Source organism: Hydra vulgaris, chromosome 08 (assembly GCF_038396675.1).
Source record: "Hydra vulgaris chromosome 08, alternate assembly HydraT2T_AEP".
In the NCBI taxonomy this organism is placed as follows: Eukaryota; Metazoa; Cnidaria; class Hydrozoa; order Anthoathecata; family Hydridae; genus Hydra; species Hydra vulgaris.
This window is the reverse complement of record NC_088927.1, coordinates 13509448-13527633: the sequence shown is the minus strand read 5'-3', so window position 1 is coordinate 13527633 and position 18186 is coordinate 13509448. Positions and strand designations below refer to the sequence as shown.

Here is an 18186-nt window from a genome sequence, read left to right as displayed (position 1 = left end):
CATCAATAATAACCAGTGGCATAGCGAGGAGCATTCCTGAACATTAAAGAATATTAGATAGAACATAGTGCAAGTGAAGAAGAAAGTTTTATTTAAAACCTAAAAATTTAAAATACTTAACTATTTTTTGTTTCTTGAAAATAGTTTTGAAGGAAACTTTCTATTCCAAACAATTAACCAGTGATTATTGCAAACATTAAACCAAAAATTAAAAAAAAATTTATTTTAAACCTGTTCAAAGAAATACTTTTCCAAAAAAATAATTTATACAAATACTTAAAGAATTTATTACAAAATAATTTGAACAATTAGTACGCTAGATCAAGAAGCAATAAATTAGAAAAAACGTGAAATTTAATGTTTTTTTGCTTCGATCTTACTCGTTTGGTCTATAGATATTAGGGTTGCCATTTAAACAACTTTTGAATGTTTGCTCTCACCCTTTAAATGTGTTCTATATAATAAAATAATACCGGATTAAAAAATTTTTGAAAGTAAAATATTTTTAGGGGTAGGTCAAGACCTTTAAACATCAGATAAGTTAATATAATTGTCAAAACAAAAGTTTTTCAAAAGTATATCATGTTGGGTATCAAAAGAAGCGAAATTATATGAAAATTTTAAAAGTTATTGTCACTTATTTTTATTAATGTTTATCTCAATGTTTTTTATAAAAAACATTGAGATAAAAAATCATTAAAAAAAATTTATGTAAAAATGCATATTTTTAGTTTTTAGTTTAAAAATGTCATTTTCTATTTATTAAAATCTGAACTAAAATTTATTATAAAATGGTGATAATTTTTGAAGTTTTTATACGATTTCGCTTCTTTTGAGACCCAACATGATATACTTTTGAAGAACTATTTTTTTTATAATTATAAGGACCTGTCCGATGTTAAGGGGTTTTAAGGCAACCAAAAAAAAAAGATTAGAAACTTTTTAATACTAGTATTATTTTATTATATAGAACACATTTAGAGGGTGAGCCGCCGACACCTTTTAGCGTAAGGTAATCCTATTAAACCATGAGGTAGCTTTGTTCTGAATTTTTTTGATTTCTTTGATCTCACCTTTTAAGTAAGGACACCATACCGGAATTGCGAATTCCAGGTGCGGCCTAACATACGTAGTGTATAATTTACTCCAAAGCTTCATATCTCTTCATCTAAATGATTTTATAAAAAATTTTAGTAATTTTAGATTTTAATGACTAGAATATGACATTTTCAAACTAAAAAATAAAAATATGCATTTTTACATAAATTTTTTATTATAATTTTTTATCTCAATGTTTTTTATAAAGTGACAATAACTTTTAAAATTTTCATATAATTTCGCTTCTTTTGATACCCAACAGAATATACTTTTAAAGTGACTACATCACGAAAGCATTAAGTATAAGAAATTTTGTCGATATTGGATTTTTGAACTTCGCGTTTGATAAAGTTTCTCACCATAGACTATTTCATAAATTGAAAGCATATGAGATTAATGACAATGTTCTAAAATGGATTGAGTCATTTTTGATTAGTAGAAAACAGTGAACTATTTTAGGTGAACACTCTAGCGACTGGACTGATGTTCTAAGCAGAGTTCCTCAAGGGTCTGTACTTGGTCCAACATTATTTATCATTTATATAAACTTTAAAAAAATAAAATCTATGCTGACGACACTAAACTGTTACAAGAAATAAGACCTGAGTTTCATAATGCTGATTGCCTGATCCTCCAAAATGATTTAAACAATTTCAAAGAATGGTCAAAGAAATAGCTAATGGAGTTATATGTTCCAAAATGTAAAGTTATGCACCTTGGTTATACATCACTTACTCTTGAGGCAACGGATATTGAGAGAGACCTGGGTATCTTTATATCTAATGATCTAAAATGGAATCAACAGATACAGGTTACAACACTTAAAGCGAATATGATACTTAGCCTATTAAAAAAAACATTTAGATCAAGAAATATGAAGCTTTGGAGTAAATTATGCACTATGTATGTTAGGCCGCATCTGGAATTTGTTATTCCGGTATGATATGTTAATGCTTGTCACAATTTTTTTACAAATCGTATTGTCAATGATTGGAATAACTTGCCGTCAGTATGCAAAAAGGTTCCGTCAGATAACGCATTTAAGAATAGAATTGATAAGTTTTTTTTTTCTACAGCTGCAAACAGTATATCTTTTACTAAAGATGAGCTGCACATTTATTAATTAATTCATGCTTTAGCAGCTACAAATATTGACTTATTGGATACTATTTGTCATAGATGTAAACTTTAGTTAAATGAAAGCAATCTTTTTTCCCTTTTTCCCAATTTTGATATCAACTTACTATGAAATAACAATTGCTTTTTTTTACTTAAAGTTTATATTTCACAAACCATAAATTTTTGTATAATTTGTTGGTTTTGTTGGTTTGTTTTTTAATTATTTGTCATTTTATCTTAGAGGACTTATTTAAATATATTACTATTACTAGAGTAGACATTTTTCAAAAAAGTTCATTCCACTCTTACTTGCTCATTACATTATAACTTGCTCATTCCACTACAACTTGCTCATTACATTATAACTTGCTCATTCCACTATAACTGCAACTTAAACTAATATTAAACTAATTATAACTTAAGCTGTAAACTATAACAGTAACTTAAGCTATTTCAAACTCTGCCAAACATGAAAATTATAAGATAAATATGAGAGATTTTATGTTAAAAAAAAACCAATACGAACTTATGTACTAAAGATACAACTTTATACTAACACAACCCCCCTCCTATATGCAAAGTAGCGTCTGGGATGAGGGGAGGTAAGGTGAAAAATTTTTTTTTGGGGGGGGATTAGTTTTTTTTGCATTAATTTGAGCCCTAATTCTATTTCTTTAAAAAAACACAATAGCCAAAAATATTTACTTATAACTTTAAAAAAAGCTCGCTATCTAATTTTTCAAACTGTATATTACTATTATAACTTTTTTGTTATGAGTGCATATGAGGTGCAACCTCCCATTGCTCACTTTAAATGTCCATGACTATCTAACTATCTAATTAAATGTAAAACTAAACTAAATGTAAAAAAATAACTAAAAATAAAACCATGACTATCTAACTAAAAATGTCCATGATTATATCTATGACTAAATATAACATTACTAAGGAATTATTTTTTTAATTAATGCATACATACTTTTTTATTAAACCCTCCTTTTCCTCCCACATATGTTTTTGTATGCTATTTAAAGACCCTTGGCCTCGCACAATGTCCGTACATACTTGCAGATTTTTTTATTTTTTTTGTGTACAAATGCACATACATTATGAGTACAAGATGCATTAGTTATAATGCACCACTTAGGTTTCAGAGCACAAAATCTTGACAAACTGACCTTGACATTAGGATTGTCATTTTTAAATGCAATATGTAATTCAATAAAATTGGGTAGTAATTTAGTAAATTGAATGTGCTGATTTTTCATAATCCTAACAAAATCTTTTTTTTAGGCATCGTTCTTGAAAACTGATTTTTAAATTAAAGTTAAGAAACAGGTTGACGGTTTCTTGTGAAATATGGTTTCCTTTTTTTTTCTTCCTATTATTGATAGAATCTTTTGTTCATTATTAACATGTCTTAAAATTTGAAAAAGAAACTTTGAAAAATTCAAAGTAATTTGATATCTTTTTTATCTTTGTCCATGATTCTAGTACAAGTATTAAAATTCCTACATTATAGCAATAGATTTCATACATTAAAAATATCTAGATCATGATCATGCAATTCTATAGACGAATCAAACTTAACATTTTTTTCTCACTTTTTGGTTCCCATTCCTCTTGTTAACTAAAATCTTAATCAGTTTTGATTGCTTTTTTTGTTGCAAAACGTTTTTATATTATTTGTTGCAGAACTTCTAACCACACCTATTTTATTACAAATATTTTATTATTTACTATTTTATTTTTGCCTTAGCTAAGTCTATAGATATCTTTACATTGAATCATTACAAGTTTGAACAAGTTTTCAAATTATTTAATTTCATCATGAATCTTAATAAAATATTTTTCTTTTAATTAACATATTAGTTCTGCAGTAACTATAGTAACTATAGTAAATATTAGATTACCTTTTACATTACCTTTTATATTACCTTTTTTTTTTATTCCTCGTGTGTTCAAAAGGATTGCAACACTTTTGTAATTTTTCTTTCAAAATATTTTTTATAGAATTGATTATAATAACAGCATATAACTCTAATTCTAAATAAAAAATGACCACAAACTTATTTTTTAAAAAGGTTACTTTTCTTAGACTTTGTCAAAAGGTCAGAGTTCATTTTTGGGGCGGTCACAATTTCTAAAAAATGTTATGACTGGTATAGCAGGTCACACTGATTCTTTTTATGATTTCCTTTGTAAAAGTCCTAAGGCTGATGTAATTTCTTTCTCTGCTGATAAATGCGCCTTCTACATAAGCTCATAGATCCAGGCAGGAATAGAAGCGTTTATTCTTTCTCATTGGTTTCAAGCCAAGCTTCCTTCTACTCCTTGGTTTTCATCTTCTTGTACAGCTGGTATATCAAATAGTAATCATTTTTTTCATCTTTCTCCAAAACTCTCTTGAGAACAAACATATTTTTATTACTGCAAGAAATCAATGTAAAAAGGTCTGATGCACCATTATTCTAAGTTCACTAAATCTGATGTTAAGCCTCGTTATTCTTATACTTTTATCTTCTAAATCTTATCTCAGAAGTTAGGGTCTTAAGGCATTTGGAAAATCTTCAACAGTGTCATTGACAAACATAAGTGGTGGAGTGGTAGAGTGCTCGCTTTATAAGTGAGAAGTTCCGAGTTTGATCGTTACCACCTCCCTGGTAGTACCATGCTCAACTTATTCTCCAAGCAGTGGCATTGTTTGTCAAGCTTTGTATTTCGGAGTTAAAGAATTGAGAGCGGGTTGTGACCACAATTAAACTAGCCTCCTTAACTGTAGTAAACTTCTTGGCCTTGATAAGGTGAATTAACATAAAATAAAAAAGTCTAACATTCCATTTCTAATTCATGAGACTAATATTAACTCTCCCATAGATAAAGCTAACTATTTGCAAAGAACTGTTATTCTAATTCAACACTTAAATCTTATGGCTATACTCTTCCTTTCATTCCAGTTAAACAGATTGTTAGACATTCAAATAACTCCAGCATCCATTGCTAAAGTTATATCTCAATTAAACTCTATGACTTGTGGTCCAGACAACATTACTGTTATAGTCTTACAAAAGTCCTCCCTAGAACTCTCTACAATTCTCTCTAAACTATTGAATAAGTGTGTTTCTTATCTACATTAATGATCTTCCTGAAAATCTTGCATCTAAAGTGGTTCTATTTGCTGAGGACTCAACTTTGTTGACAAAAAGTCTTCTTTTTTGATCACTTATAACAGATCTTGTATCTGATCTCACTTCTGTAACAGATTTGGACTTGAAGTGGTTTATTATGTATTTATGAATTTTAAAACCAACAAAACTCAGTTTTTAAATACAAACAACTATTGCAATACCGCTAAGATTGATTAGTTTTCTTCTTTACATCTTCTAGGAATATAGTTCTCTACTGATCTTTTATGAAACCATAAATACAACTGATTGCATCTGTTAACATCTGATAGTTGCTTTGTTTTATTTGAAATTTTTAACCAATAAATTACTCCTGATTCCATTCTCTACCTCTACAAATCTCTTATTCTCCCCTGTATGACATACTGTTGTCATATTTGGGCTGGTTCTTCTAATGATGCTCTTTCTTTTCTAGACAAGGTCGAGAAATGCATTGTAAATGTAGTTGGACCTGCTTTATCTGCCAAGCGTGAGCCTCTCACCCATCATTGTAAGGTTGCGTTTCTTTTTTTTTAATATTATTATTATTAATTAATAATATTGTTTTAACATTATATATGAAACATTACTAAACTGCTAAAGCCTTAACTAAAAAAAATTTTAACAAATAATTTATTTGTTATTACATTATACAAGTTTTAACAAACACTTTTTCTTCTATTACCTAAGAAAATAAGTTCAGAAATAACAACTTTCTCTTCTGTAATTCCAAATATGGGCACATTAAAGAAATATATTTTTAAAATGTCTAGTTAATTCAAGTTTTTAGAATTTAACTTTTTGCAGAAATAAATGATGTGAAGTTTTTGCCTGGTGTGGTGCATTACGAGCTGCTCCCAACAGGCCAAACCATTACTGGACTGGTCTACTCAGCACAGCTGCAACGAGTTCATGACCTGTTGCTTGTAAAGCAGCCTGCACTGGTGCACAGGAGAGGAGTTCTGCTTCTCCACGACAACGCGAGACCGCACACCGCTCGCGTGACTCAGGACAAGCTCCAAAGCCTTGGTTGGGAGAGTTTGCCTCATCCACCATACTCGCCAGACCTCTCCCCTACTGATTTCCATTTTTTCCTTTCCCTGGGAAATCATTTAAAAGGACAGCAGTTCCAGGATGCGGTTGAAATGGAGTTGGAAGCTTTTATAGACTCAAAGGACCGAGAATTTTTTAGAAGTGGAATAAATAAGCTTGTTTTACGTTGGGAAAAGGTTTTAGATGCTAATGGTGACTATTTTGATGAATAAATGTACTTACTTTTGTCGTTTTGTGTGTTTTTATTATATACGGAAAAACCGCACGACCTTTTTTGGTTACCTGATACTTAAGTCATAAAAAGATGTTTGGCCAAAAATTGCGCAGATTAGAGCTAGAAAACAAAAATGCCCTAAAAAGGGAATTTTTGATTCCAGCAAATTTTGTTTCACCAGCCCAAATGTGAGTGAAATTGATTTTTCAAAAAAAATAATTTCTTTAATAACATCTGGCATTCTCTTTCTCGAAGGAGGGGTGGGGGTGAGTGGAGGGGGCTGTAAATTTAAACAAGGTATAATTTCTAAACAAAAAATTGTTTTTCAATAAAATTTTAATACCTCAAAGATGTTTCCACACGATTTCTAAGCTAAACACTATTTTTCAATAAAATATTAGAACCTTGAAGATGTTTCCACCTAGTTTAGGATATTAGAACTTATATTATGAAAAACTAATTCCCCTCTCATTCGGGTAGTTTTGTCTACTTCTAAGGATTTTTTGGTTCCCAGGCTCTAAACAGTACAATTTTCGAAAAAACATTTTTATTACATACAAAAGGTTGGAGTTTAGAACCAACCTGGAAGTTCACTTAAATATGAAAAAATCTGCCTCTGAGTAGTCACATATATAACACTGTTTATTGGGCGAAATGGTTTCAACAGCAACCACTTTATGGGCAAATATCATTGTTTAATTCAAAAAAGTCAATATAGTATGGGTTAGGAAAAACAAAAAACTTGTATTTTCTTTCTTTTTAAAATTATGATTTTGGTCTGGCTTTTGGCAATTTAGACCACTGTAGATTAGTTCAAAATTTTTAACAACTTTATAAGTTACTGATAATGAAATAAAGCTTAATCTACTAATTAATCATATTGAATCTAATGTGTATGAATATATTTTAGAGCGTAAGTTTGAGCAAGCAACAAGTATACTTAACTCTGTTTATATAAAACCAAAGAATGAAATATTTGCAAGACATGATTTATCTACATGTAAGCAAAAAAACTGGTGAACCAATTCCTAAATGAGTTAAAGAACTTATCTAGCGACTGTAAGTTTAGTGCTGTTAGCATGGAGTACAAATCTAAAATAATTTGTGATGCTTTTGTAACAGGCTTGCTTTCTGAGACATTAGATCTTTCAACAGCCTTTGACCAAGCAAGATCTGATCAAGCTGTGGCCTAACTAAACTCAAACTCTCAATCAACTATACAGATTTTCACTGATACTGCCTCTCTTCAGAAAATGCAAAAACCATCTACAAGTGATGCGATTATTCATAATAATAAGTGTGTAGCTGCTGCAGTAAAATCAAAACAATTGAATTGGTCCTGTGGACCCATATGACATCCGCATACCAAATGTCCTTCTTGTAAAGCTACCTTTTTTTTTTCTTTTTTTTTATTCACCTCCCCAAGGCAGAGAGGGCCACTACAATTAAGGAGGCTACTTTTTGTGGTTGCAACACTCTCTCAACTCCAAAACACAAACCTCAACGAACAATTTATGACAACTTGTTTCTCCGTTGCACAGAGAAACAAGTTGTCATAAATGTAAAAAATGTAAGTCATTTTGAAAAACTTTGTTGATCTTCTGATTTCTCAGCGTCACCATACTTAACATTGAGGATAATTACTTTTGTTCCATCATCTTAGCTTCAGCCATCCCTCAGCCCTAGCCTCTCCTTAGCCCCAGCCAAATCTCTCTTTTGAGTCTGCCACAAAATTAATAAACAAATATAGAACAGAAGACTTGATTGATAGTGGAAGTACAAATAAAAGTTTCAATAATAATAAACTAGTCAATTTACTCAATTTAGCAATTATTTATGAAAATAATGACATTGGAATGGCATTAGCTTTTTTGTAAAATCAGCAGATATTGTTATGTTTCAACAACTCTTCAATATAAAATCTATAATAAAGTCAAACTGCGTGTGCTAGGTAACTAATGCCTAGATGACATTTTGGAGAGTTGATTTTTAAGAGTTGCGTAAAAGTATTATAAAATTGTTTGATAATCTCACCAAAGATTGTTGACCTAGTGCCACTCTTTACATCAGTCTCAAAGAGATAGAGAATTTATTAAATCTGAAACCCATCCTTTGGTTGAAGCAGGAATAATAGAACCAAGTACCCTCAATCAATAACAAATATTAGCATTTAAAAACTAAAAAAATGCTTGTTAAATCTTTGATGCAAACCATAGATGAGAATATCCTTCTTACTATAGAGTAAACACGTAAACAAGAATGTAGACCTTTTACCTTGCATTCATGTACTCTTCAAGGAAGTGAACAATATTATTTATCAGTGGAGTAAGAAGTTCAAGCAATCGTTAAAGACAGAAGTCATTGGCAACATTTTTTTATGGGTTGACATTTCATTCTGATCATAGGCCAACACATGGTCTGTTATCAGAATGAATATGTGTCATTTATTACAAATGAAACAGTAAAATAAAGAATGATAAGATAATGCATTTAAGAACAGTTTTGTCTGCATATTCGCATGATAATCATCGTATAATAATCATATGATATTATCATATGTCAATCGTATGATATAATATATATCAATAATTCGTATGATAATCAATCGCTCAGGGAAATGTAACAGTGGTCCAGATACATTTACTTGTGTTCGGTGTGCAGCAAAAAGTTCAGAGTCACTATATGATTTGCATGCTGCACTTTGCTATCCTGGAATTACTCAACTTTATCATTTTATTCAGTCAAGAAACCACAAGAAACAACAAATGACAACAAGTCCACTTTTGGGTTGAACAAGGTTTATATTTGTCTCAATCTTATATTTATATATGAAAGTCCTATAAGATGGTATATATAGCATTATCATACAAAGTTTCACTGTGAAATCAATAGTTAAAGAAATCAAATTTTACTACTATTGACCAATACTAATAAGAGACAAAATGCACTACCTCCTTCAGCCAATAGAAAGTGGAATATTGAAGCACATGACCATTTTTCTTACATTGTAGTAATTGTACTACATCACAAAAATGAAGCATGGAGCTGGTAATAAAAATATTTAAATATGTATAGATACTAAAAGTCACACAAAATTGCAATGAATGCATTAAGTTGTTATTGAAGATTGTTTTTCTGCTTTTTACTTCATTTCAAGTCACATTTTGATGACTTGCTTATTTCTTTCTTAACAGTGCAGATTAAAGTTATTAATTTACAAACCTAAATAAAGAAATAACCAGAATTTGAAATAGTTCAAAATAATTTTGTATATACTTTTATAAATCTTTTTTTAACTGAAGTCTTTTTTCAAGATTTATGTTTAAAGGGGCAAAAATAGGGTCAGGGGAGAGGAGATAAGAAAAAAGAAAGTAAAACAAAAAATTTACCTTAATATAGTAATAAAAAAAATTAATAAAAATACTTTAAATGACACAATGTTTCAGCAGAAATTTGAACATCGCACTTTAAGCATTGAGATTTTTCTGTCTCAAAATCTTTGTTCTCACAAATTACTTTGATAACATCATTAAAGTGTTTTTCAACAGCATAACATAACAGCAATAAAAGGGTGGTTTTAGAACAACCTGGCATTTTTAGCGCATCAAATTTATAATTATCTGTCTTTATTATTGCATCAATTAAACATTCTTTTGCATTACGAGGTTTTCGAAGCATTATTACTCCTATTACAGTAAAGTTGTTGTTTTCAACTGCTAACTTAAGACATTTATCAAAACAATCAGGAATAACACTTTTGGAACGAGCTGTTTCCAGATACTTAACAAAATCAACATGACGTCTTTGCTTTAAACTTGTTAAAATATCTATAGAAAGTACAAAAATTTTGTTTAAGTATTTTGCATAACATTTTCATACACAACAAACACATGCTAAAGACTTAACTTGTTGAAATGATAATAAGTTAAGTCTTAAATTTTGTAATTAAGGAAATAGGTATTAATTACAAAATTTTTGATTCAGTTCTCCCTTTTGTTAGTATTCAAATTTGATTTTTTTCTCTAGATATTCACTAAAGTTATTAGTTAGAACCCTGTTCTAACTAATTCCTTTATTAAAAAATATTTAACAGTGTTACTAGTATAAACTACATAATAAAAATGTTTAAAAAAAATAACATATTTAAAAAATTTCAATGACTAAACCTAACAGTTTTTAGATTCAAAGAAATTTTAATTTACATTTATTTGTAAATTAAAATTGACACCACTCCATAAACATATTTGATATACTATGTTACATGTTTACATTTGATACATTACATTAGAGGTCATTCATAAATTACATCACGCTCTAGGTGTGGAGGAGGAAGAGGTGTTAGTGGTTTTGAGGCAACTGCTATAGGACTTGTTACGAAAGAGTTAAGAAGTTGTGACAAGGGTGGGGAGGGGATCAAAAACTGTTAAAATTCTGTGCCAAAAATTTGTTGATGACCCTTACATGTTTATTTTATTTGATGCATTGTGGTACATATCACAAAATTATGAACATGATTAACAAAAATTAGAGAAAACTCCAGTTGTTTGAACATGTTCAAAATGATGGAAAAATTTAAACTTACTATAAAAATTAAAGAAACAATGTTAACAGTTTTTCCTAAATAATTAGCATAACCTAGGGTTTGATTTTAAAATTAACATTGTGTAAATGTAAACACAAATTGTCCATAAAAAAAACATGGTTATTCCAAGCTGATTCCAGCAACAATTTTTGCATGTTGTTGTTTGACATAGCAAAAACAAGCAAAGCAGTAAAAAAGCGAGCAAAATTACAAAAAGGTCTAAATACAAAAGGCAGTGAGAATCATAGGAATTCAGGAAATGATCTTCTCCTTTTGCAAAAATAGTAAAAATGATAGCTTTGATGTGGGGAAAAAGTTTCTAGTTGCAGAGTTGCATATAATTGTTAGATTCAAGTTTCTGAGCAGAAAGATAAGACACAATTTAGAATTAGTGGCAGACAGAGACTCTATAGAGTTCAAAAAAACATCAGGGCACTGTTCGAGCATCATCAGTGATTGTGTCAATTGATTTTTGACATTTGGCATCACCTGTCAAAATGCAGTGAGTATGAACATTAATATCATTTGATGTTTTTGGAAAAAAAATAGCTCTTGCATACAGCCAGCTATGGATTCAAAATAAGATCTAAATAATATTAAACATTTTTGCAATTAATTTTTGTGTGGAATGTAGCAAACTGAGTCAAATATCAGAATTTAGTGGAGCTCTACCTTTACCTACAACAAGCAGCTGTTTTAACAACTGATTGCACAGCAAAATTACATTTATTACTAAGAAGTATTTTTCTTAAAACAAGAAATCTTTTTTTTGTATTAAGAAATAAATTTCCTATCAACAGTTCAATTCTCAAAACAAGAAATTTCTTGTTTTAAAAAACAAATTTTCTAATTATAGACAATGGGTTTGTGATTTTGCTGTGAATCTTAAAACAAGAAATTTACTTTCACATGCATAATACACAAAAGGGGATGTTTCTTAATTTTTGTAAAAATTTTCCATTAACCACAAGCTTATTAAGAACCCCCTCCCCCATTATTAATTTTTACTACCAACAAAAAATCTCAGAACTAAAAAATAAATTTGTGTAATCTGGCCTTAAAAATAAAAAATATATATTATCAGTCATAGGAATAAAAACTTTCAGTGAATCAGGCTTCAAAAATTGTCAACAAAAAATCTCATAAAAATCTAGATAATAGAATAGCATAAAACTAAATATGTCTCCAAAGTTATTTACAATGAACAATAAGGTTGAAATTTAAATACTTTGAATATAATTTGAAAGAAACATTTTACATCCAAAATCAAAGGTCAAGAGTTGACACAAAAGGAAATATTCTGTAAAGGCTAATAGATTGGAGTTCTGTAAAAAAAGGAAAAGAAAATTAGCAGTGCGTGTGTCAAAAAATGTTGCAGTTGCTTCTTCTGACATATATATATATATATATATATATATATATATATATATATATATATATATATATATATATATATATATATATATATATTAGGGTGGTCCTTATTTATAAGGAAAAAATTTTTTTTCAAATTGTTTTGAAATTATTTGCCAGAATGTACCTTTATATAAGACATGAAAATATACCAAATTTCAGCTCAATCAGTTAATATTAACACGTGCCGCATCGACGCTGAAGTTGTGAGATTCAATGTAAGGCAGTTACCTATAAGAACGACAATGTACGCTCGGCTGTAAACATAAAATTACGCTTTTTTTTTTTAATTTTAGTATATAAACATATTAATTAAAATGAAAACGTAAAATACAGATATAGTTTATCCTAATACTATATTTTTTATTTATTGAAATGATACATCCACTTCAGATACATATTTTGGATTTAAGAAAGCCTCTTTTTGTGGCGACTGGAAACTTTCTCCGGTACTCCTGAACAACCTGAATAAAATAAAAATAATATTGAATGTGTTTTCTAAACCTAGCCTATAGAATGTGTTCAAGAAAAAAATAACAAAAAATTAAATTTGTTTATACATACCTGTATCAAAAATTGTTTTTGATGCTTATTTTTCATCATTTTTTCATTGTAATCCTCAATCAACTTCACTCCTCTTTCTGCAATATCATTTGTACATTTTAAGGTTGAAATGATATTTTTTCCTGTGCGATAATCCTCTCTGTTTTCCCAATTCAGCGGATCGTCCTGAAGAAATTCAACACAAATACCGAATCGTTTAAATAACTGAAGTGAATTGGCGGACAATAATTCAGTTGGTAGATCTTTTTGAACAAAATTTTGGACATCTCGGATTTGCAACGATAGTTTTTTCTCAATGACTTCTGTCTCTTCATTTTCTTCTTCTTTTTCATTCACAGTCTCTATGTTTTTACTTGCACATTCCATAATTTTTTGAGCCATTCTAATTTTTTCAACTCTCTCAATTCTATCGTCAAATATTGCCATGGCAGCACACTCTTCACTTAGATACCATAAATGGTTTAAAAATTTTGTTATTGCAATGGTTGCAATGTTTTCATTAATATTTTTAAATTTAACCAATTTTCTCAAAAAATATATATCATTTAGGGGAGCTCCTGTAGTATTCGTTGCTGAAAACCAGGCCTCTACATAACAGTATACAACAAAAACGCATATCTCTGCATTCAGTTTTGAATTATCCTTTCTCATTTTTATTTGATCGCGAAATAAAAAAAGTTTTAAACAATAAATCGCTTTAGACATCCATCTCAATAAATAATATGCACAGGGGGCCCTAAAACTCACATTTGTTTTATCTCCCAAAAAAATGAGCAACAATTGCAAAAACTCTTTGTAGTCATCACGTGGTTGCTCTTCTGCAAGTTTCTGTTTCACAAAATAAATAATTTCGGGCGCTACATCTTTCAGTGCATTACAAACGGCTTCATCGCTGGTATAATCTGAAAATTTCATTTTATCAATATTCTTCCAGTTTTCTTTCAGTGCTTTGAATTTTAGCAATTTCAGGGCCGGATGCTACAATAGCTTTTGTCCTCGTGAATACACCAACCAAAACGACTTCAAATATATGGTGTCGGCATGGAAGCCACAAAATATCTTGCCCTAACCTTTGTTGAAGCAGAACTGCAGCTCCTTTTATACGTCCAGTGTTTGATGCTGTAGTATCAAAACAAAAGGCTTGAATTTTTTCGGTTAAATTCCATTCATCAGTGATATGGAACACAGCAGAGCACACTTCCGATCCTCCTGATGATGCAATTCCAGATACTCCTATTAATTGTTCAAAATCTAAACCAACCGCGATCACAGGAAGCCGATCAATTTTCTCATTTTTTGTGATATCAGGCAATAATTTGAAATCCCAATGCACTTCAATAAAATTTGCATCATTTCTTACCGATTTTATTGATGAATATTTTATTTTCCGCAAAATCTCTATTTTTTTTGATAGACGATCTATTGAGAACAAACTCAGTGATATCTATATTAAGAGCTTCTAGGACGGCAGGAATTATAATATGCATTGCATCCCTGTCACTCACTTTACATTTGTCCAAGGCAGCGGCCAGGCGAGGTGTCATTAACGTCTTTCGTCCTCTCTTGTTTGAAGATGGACCCTGTTCAGATTCCGATATTAAATATGTGTCATCTTCACTGTTGTCTTGATTTATCACTTTTTTTGTGAATCTTTGTTTTCTTTATCTTCCATTTCAAAATATGCAATCGAACAACTAGAATTTTCCAACAAATCTTCTTTTCTTTTCAACTCTGCAGCTGTGCGTTCTTCTTTCAGCTTTTCTTTACGTAATAATTTGATATCTACTCCCAACATACAACCTACTCTACCTTTCTCCCTTTGCTTAATTAAAAATTCTCTATCTTCGGCGATTTTAATCTCATTTAACGCATTTAAGGTGGCAATATCGAAAAGGTTGTCTAAATATTCTTTAAAATCATTTTCTTTTTCTCTGCCGTTCAGTTTCTCTATTTTGAGATTTTTCTAAATTTCTGACATTATTGTACAAAGATTTTAATTTCAAAATACAGTTTGAACGGTTTTGAACTGGGATTCTTGCTTTTTTCCAAAAAACGACCACTTCATCAATAACTAAAGCACTGCTGTCATTAAGATTTAAATTTACCACTCTCATGTTATAAAAAAGTACACTCAAAACATCTCATTTACATGGTAATTTACTACCGCAGATTTGATTTTTCATCACTTCAACTAGATAAATATTTTTTCCGAAAAGTGGACATTTTAGCACTTTTATCAATTACTTATATAGCACGTCTTTTCTTATGCACTTCATGTACGAAACTAAAACAAATGTAGCATTGAACAAATAATATGTAAAAACAAAATTGACTTGTAGAGACTTGTAGTTGCACTTGTAGCGAATTCAGAATGCACTTGGTGGTTAGTTGCGCATAGCATCGTCATAGCATGTTAGACAGCCAGATGCATGAAACTTTAAGGCCAATGTGGCACGTGTTAATATTATCGGATGGAGCTGAAATTTTGTATTTTTAATGTTTTGGTGTAACTGAACAAAATTACAAATAATTTTGAAAAAATATGAACTTTCGAAAAAAAGGACCACCCTAATACATATATATATATATATATATATATATATATATATATATATATATATATATATATATATATATATATATAAATTGATTAAAAACAACTTTTAATGGAATTCTGAGTTTCATGCCTTTCTGCAATTATCAGCCATTGTGTAAAATTCCTTATTATACATATTATTATTACATAATTCATTGTGTATAACTAAAATATTTGCATACTCTCAAATTGTTGCATTTGAGAGTATGGAAGGTAAAAAATGATTATTTAGTCAACAAATACGTCACTCTTAATTACTTTTGACTTTCATCCAACATTTTCGTGTTGTCAGAAAGCTAAAACCATTAGTTTAATTAGAAAATTTATCGCTTTATAAAAAATACGCAAAAACGCAAGTTTAATTGAATAGAATGTTTTAAAAACAATCTGAATGTTTTTAAAAATATAAACATTGGTTTAATTTTATTTAATAAAATACTTTTATTTTTATTTTTTTACTGTAAATCATGTGCGGAGTGTTGCTAAATTGACTATCTTATAGCCTGCTGCTACAAGGAAGTGCTGCTACATCAATTATATTATAGCCTGACTCGAAATGGAGTGCTGATACATCGTCTGAGGGTTTGGTTGGGGTAGGCTGTCTATCAGGTCATAAAAAAAAAATTCAGGTTTTGCATTTTGATTTCCTTTGGGTCAACAAAATAAAAAAAAACTTTCTGACAACCAGTTAGGAGTTATACATATATATATATATATATATATATATATATATATATATATATATATATATATATATATATATTTATATATATATATACATATAGATATATATATATATTCTATATATTTATGTATATATATAAGTATATATATATAAGTATGTGTATATATATAAATATATATATGTATATATATATATATATATATATATATATATATATATTATATATATATATTTATGTATATATATATATATATATATATACATATATATATATATATATATATGTATATTTATATAAATATATATATATGAATATATATATATATATATATGTATAAATATATATATGTATATATATATATAAATATATATATTTATATATATATATATATATATATATGTATATATATATATATATATATATATATATATGTATATATATATATGTGTGTGTATATATTTATATATACATATATATATGTGTGTATATAGAACCCTTAGATGTTGTCCGAAAGTTTTTTCCATATTTTGTTGACAAAAAGTAAAAATTAAAATGCAAGACCGGAATTTTTTTTTTTTATTAATGATAGTCTGCCTGCCCCAACCAAACCCTCAGTCGATGTAGCAGCACTCCCTTGCGGGTTAGGCTATTTGTCAGTCGATGTAGCAGCACTCCTCTGCGAGTCAGGCTATTTGTCAGTCGATGTAGCAGCACTCCCTTGCAAGTCAGGCTATTTGTCAGTCGATGTAGCAGCACTCCCTTGCGAGTCAGGCTATAAGATAGTCGATGTAGCAACACTCCGCGCATGATTTACAGTAAAAAAAATAAAAATAAAAACATTTTATTGAAAAAAATAAAAATAAAAACATTTTATTAAAAAAAATAAAAATAAAAACATTGTTTATGTTGTTAAAAACATTCAGAATGTTTTAAAAACATTTAGTATGTTTTTAAAAACATTTGGTCAATTAAATTTACGTTTTTGTGGTTTTTTTATATAACAATTAAATTGTAATTAAATTAATGATTTTGACTTTCGTCCAACACGAAAATGTTGGACGAAAGTCAAAAGTAATTAAAAGTGACGTATGTGTTGGCGTAAGAATCACTTTTTTCCTTCCACGCTTCCCAAAGACAACAAACTATAGACCTATATATATATATATATATATATATATATATATATATATATATATATATATATATATATATATATATATATATATATATATATATATATATGTGTGTATATATATATATATATATATATATATGTATAACTCCTGACTGGTTGTCAGTAATTTTCCCCTATTTTATATATATATATATATATATATATATATATTTATATATTATTTATATATTTATATATATTATATATATATTTATGTATATATATATATATATATATATATTTATATATATATATATATATATATATATATATATATATATATATTATATATATATATATATATATATATATATATATATATATATATATATATATATATATATATATATTATATATATATATTTATATCTGTATTTTACATGTATACAGTACTGTGAATAAGTTTTAGACCACTTGTATAATTAGACGTATTTACAATTTTTTTCCTATGTAATTTTTTAAAGCATACTTAAGTTTAATAATATATAAGAAAAGTTGAAAGAATATATTATTTTGAATAAAT

General features: G+C 28.6%; 1 protein-coding gene across 1 annotated transcript in view; it reads right to left on the bottom strand.

Annotated features, from left to right (window-relative positions):
- The window catches only part of LOC136083640 (leucine-rich repeat serine/threonine-protein kinase 2-like), a 106560-nt gene that overhangs the window by 62141 nt on the left and 26233 nt on the right, over nucleotides 1-18186 (bottom strand). The window contains exon 3 of the mRNA XM_065803118.1: nucleotides 10073-10475. Within this exon, the coding sequence (XP_065659190.1) occupies nucleotides 10073-10475 (403 nt within the window). The remainder of the gene's footprint in view (nucleotides 1-10072; nucleotides 10476-18186) is intronic.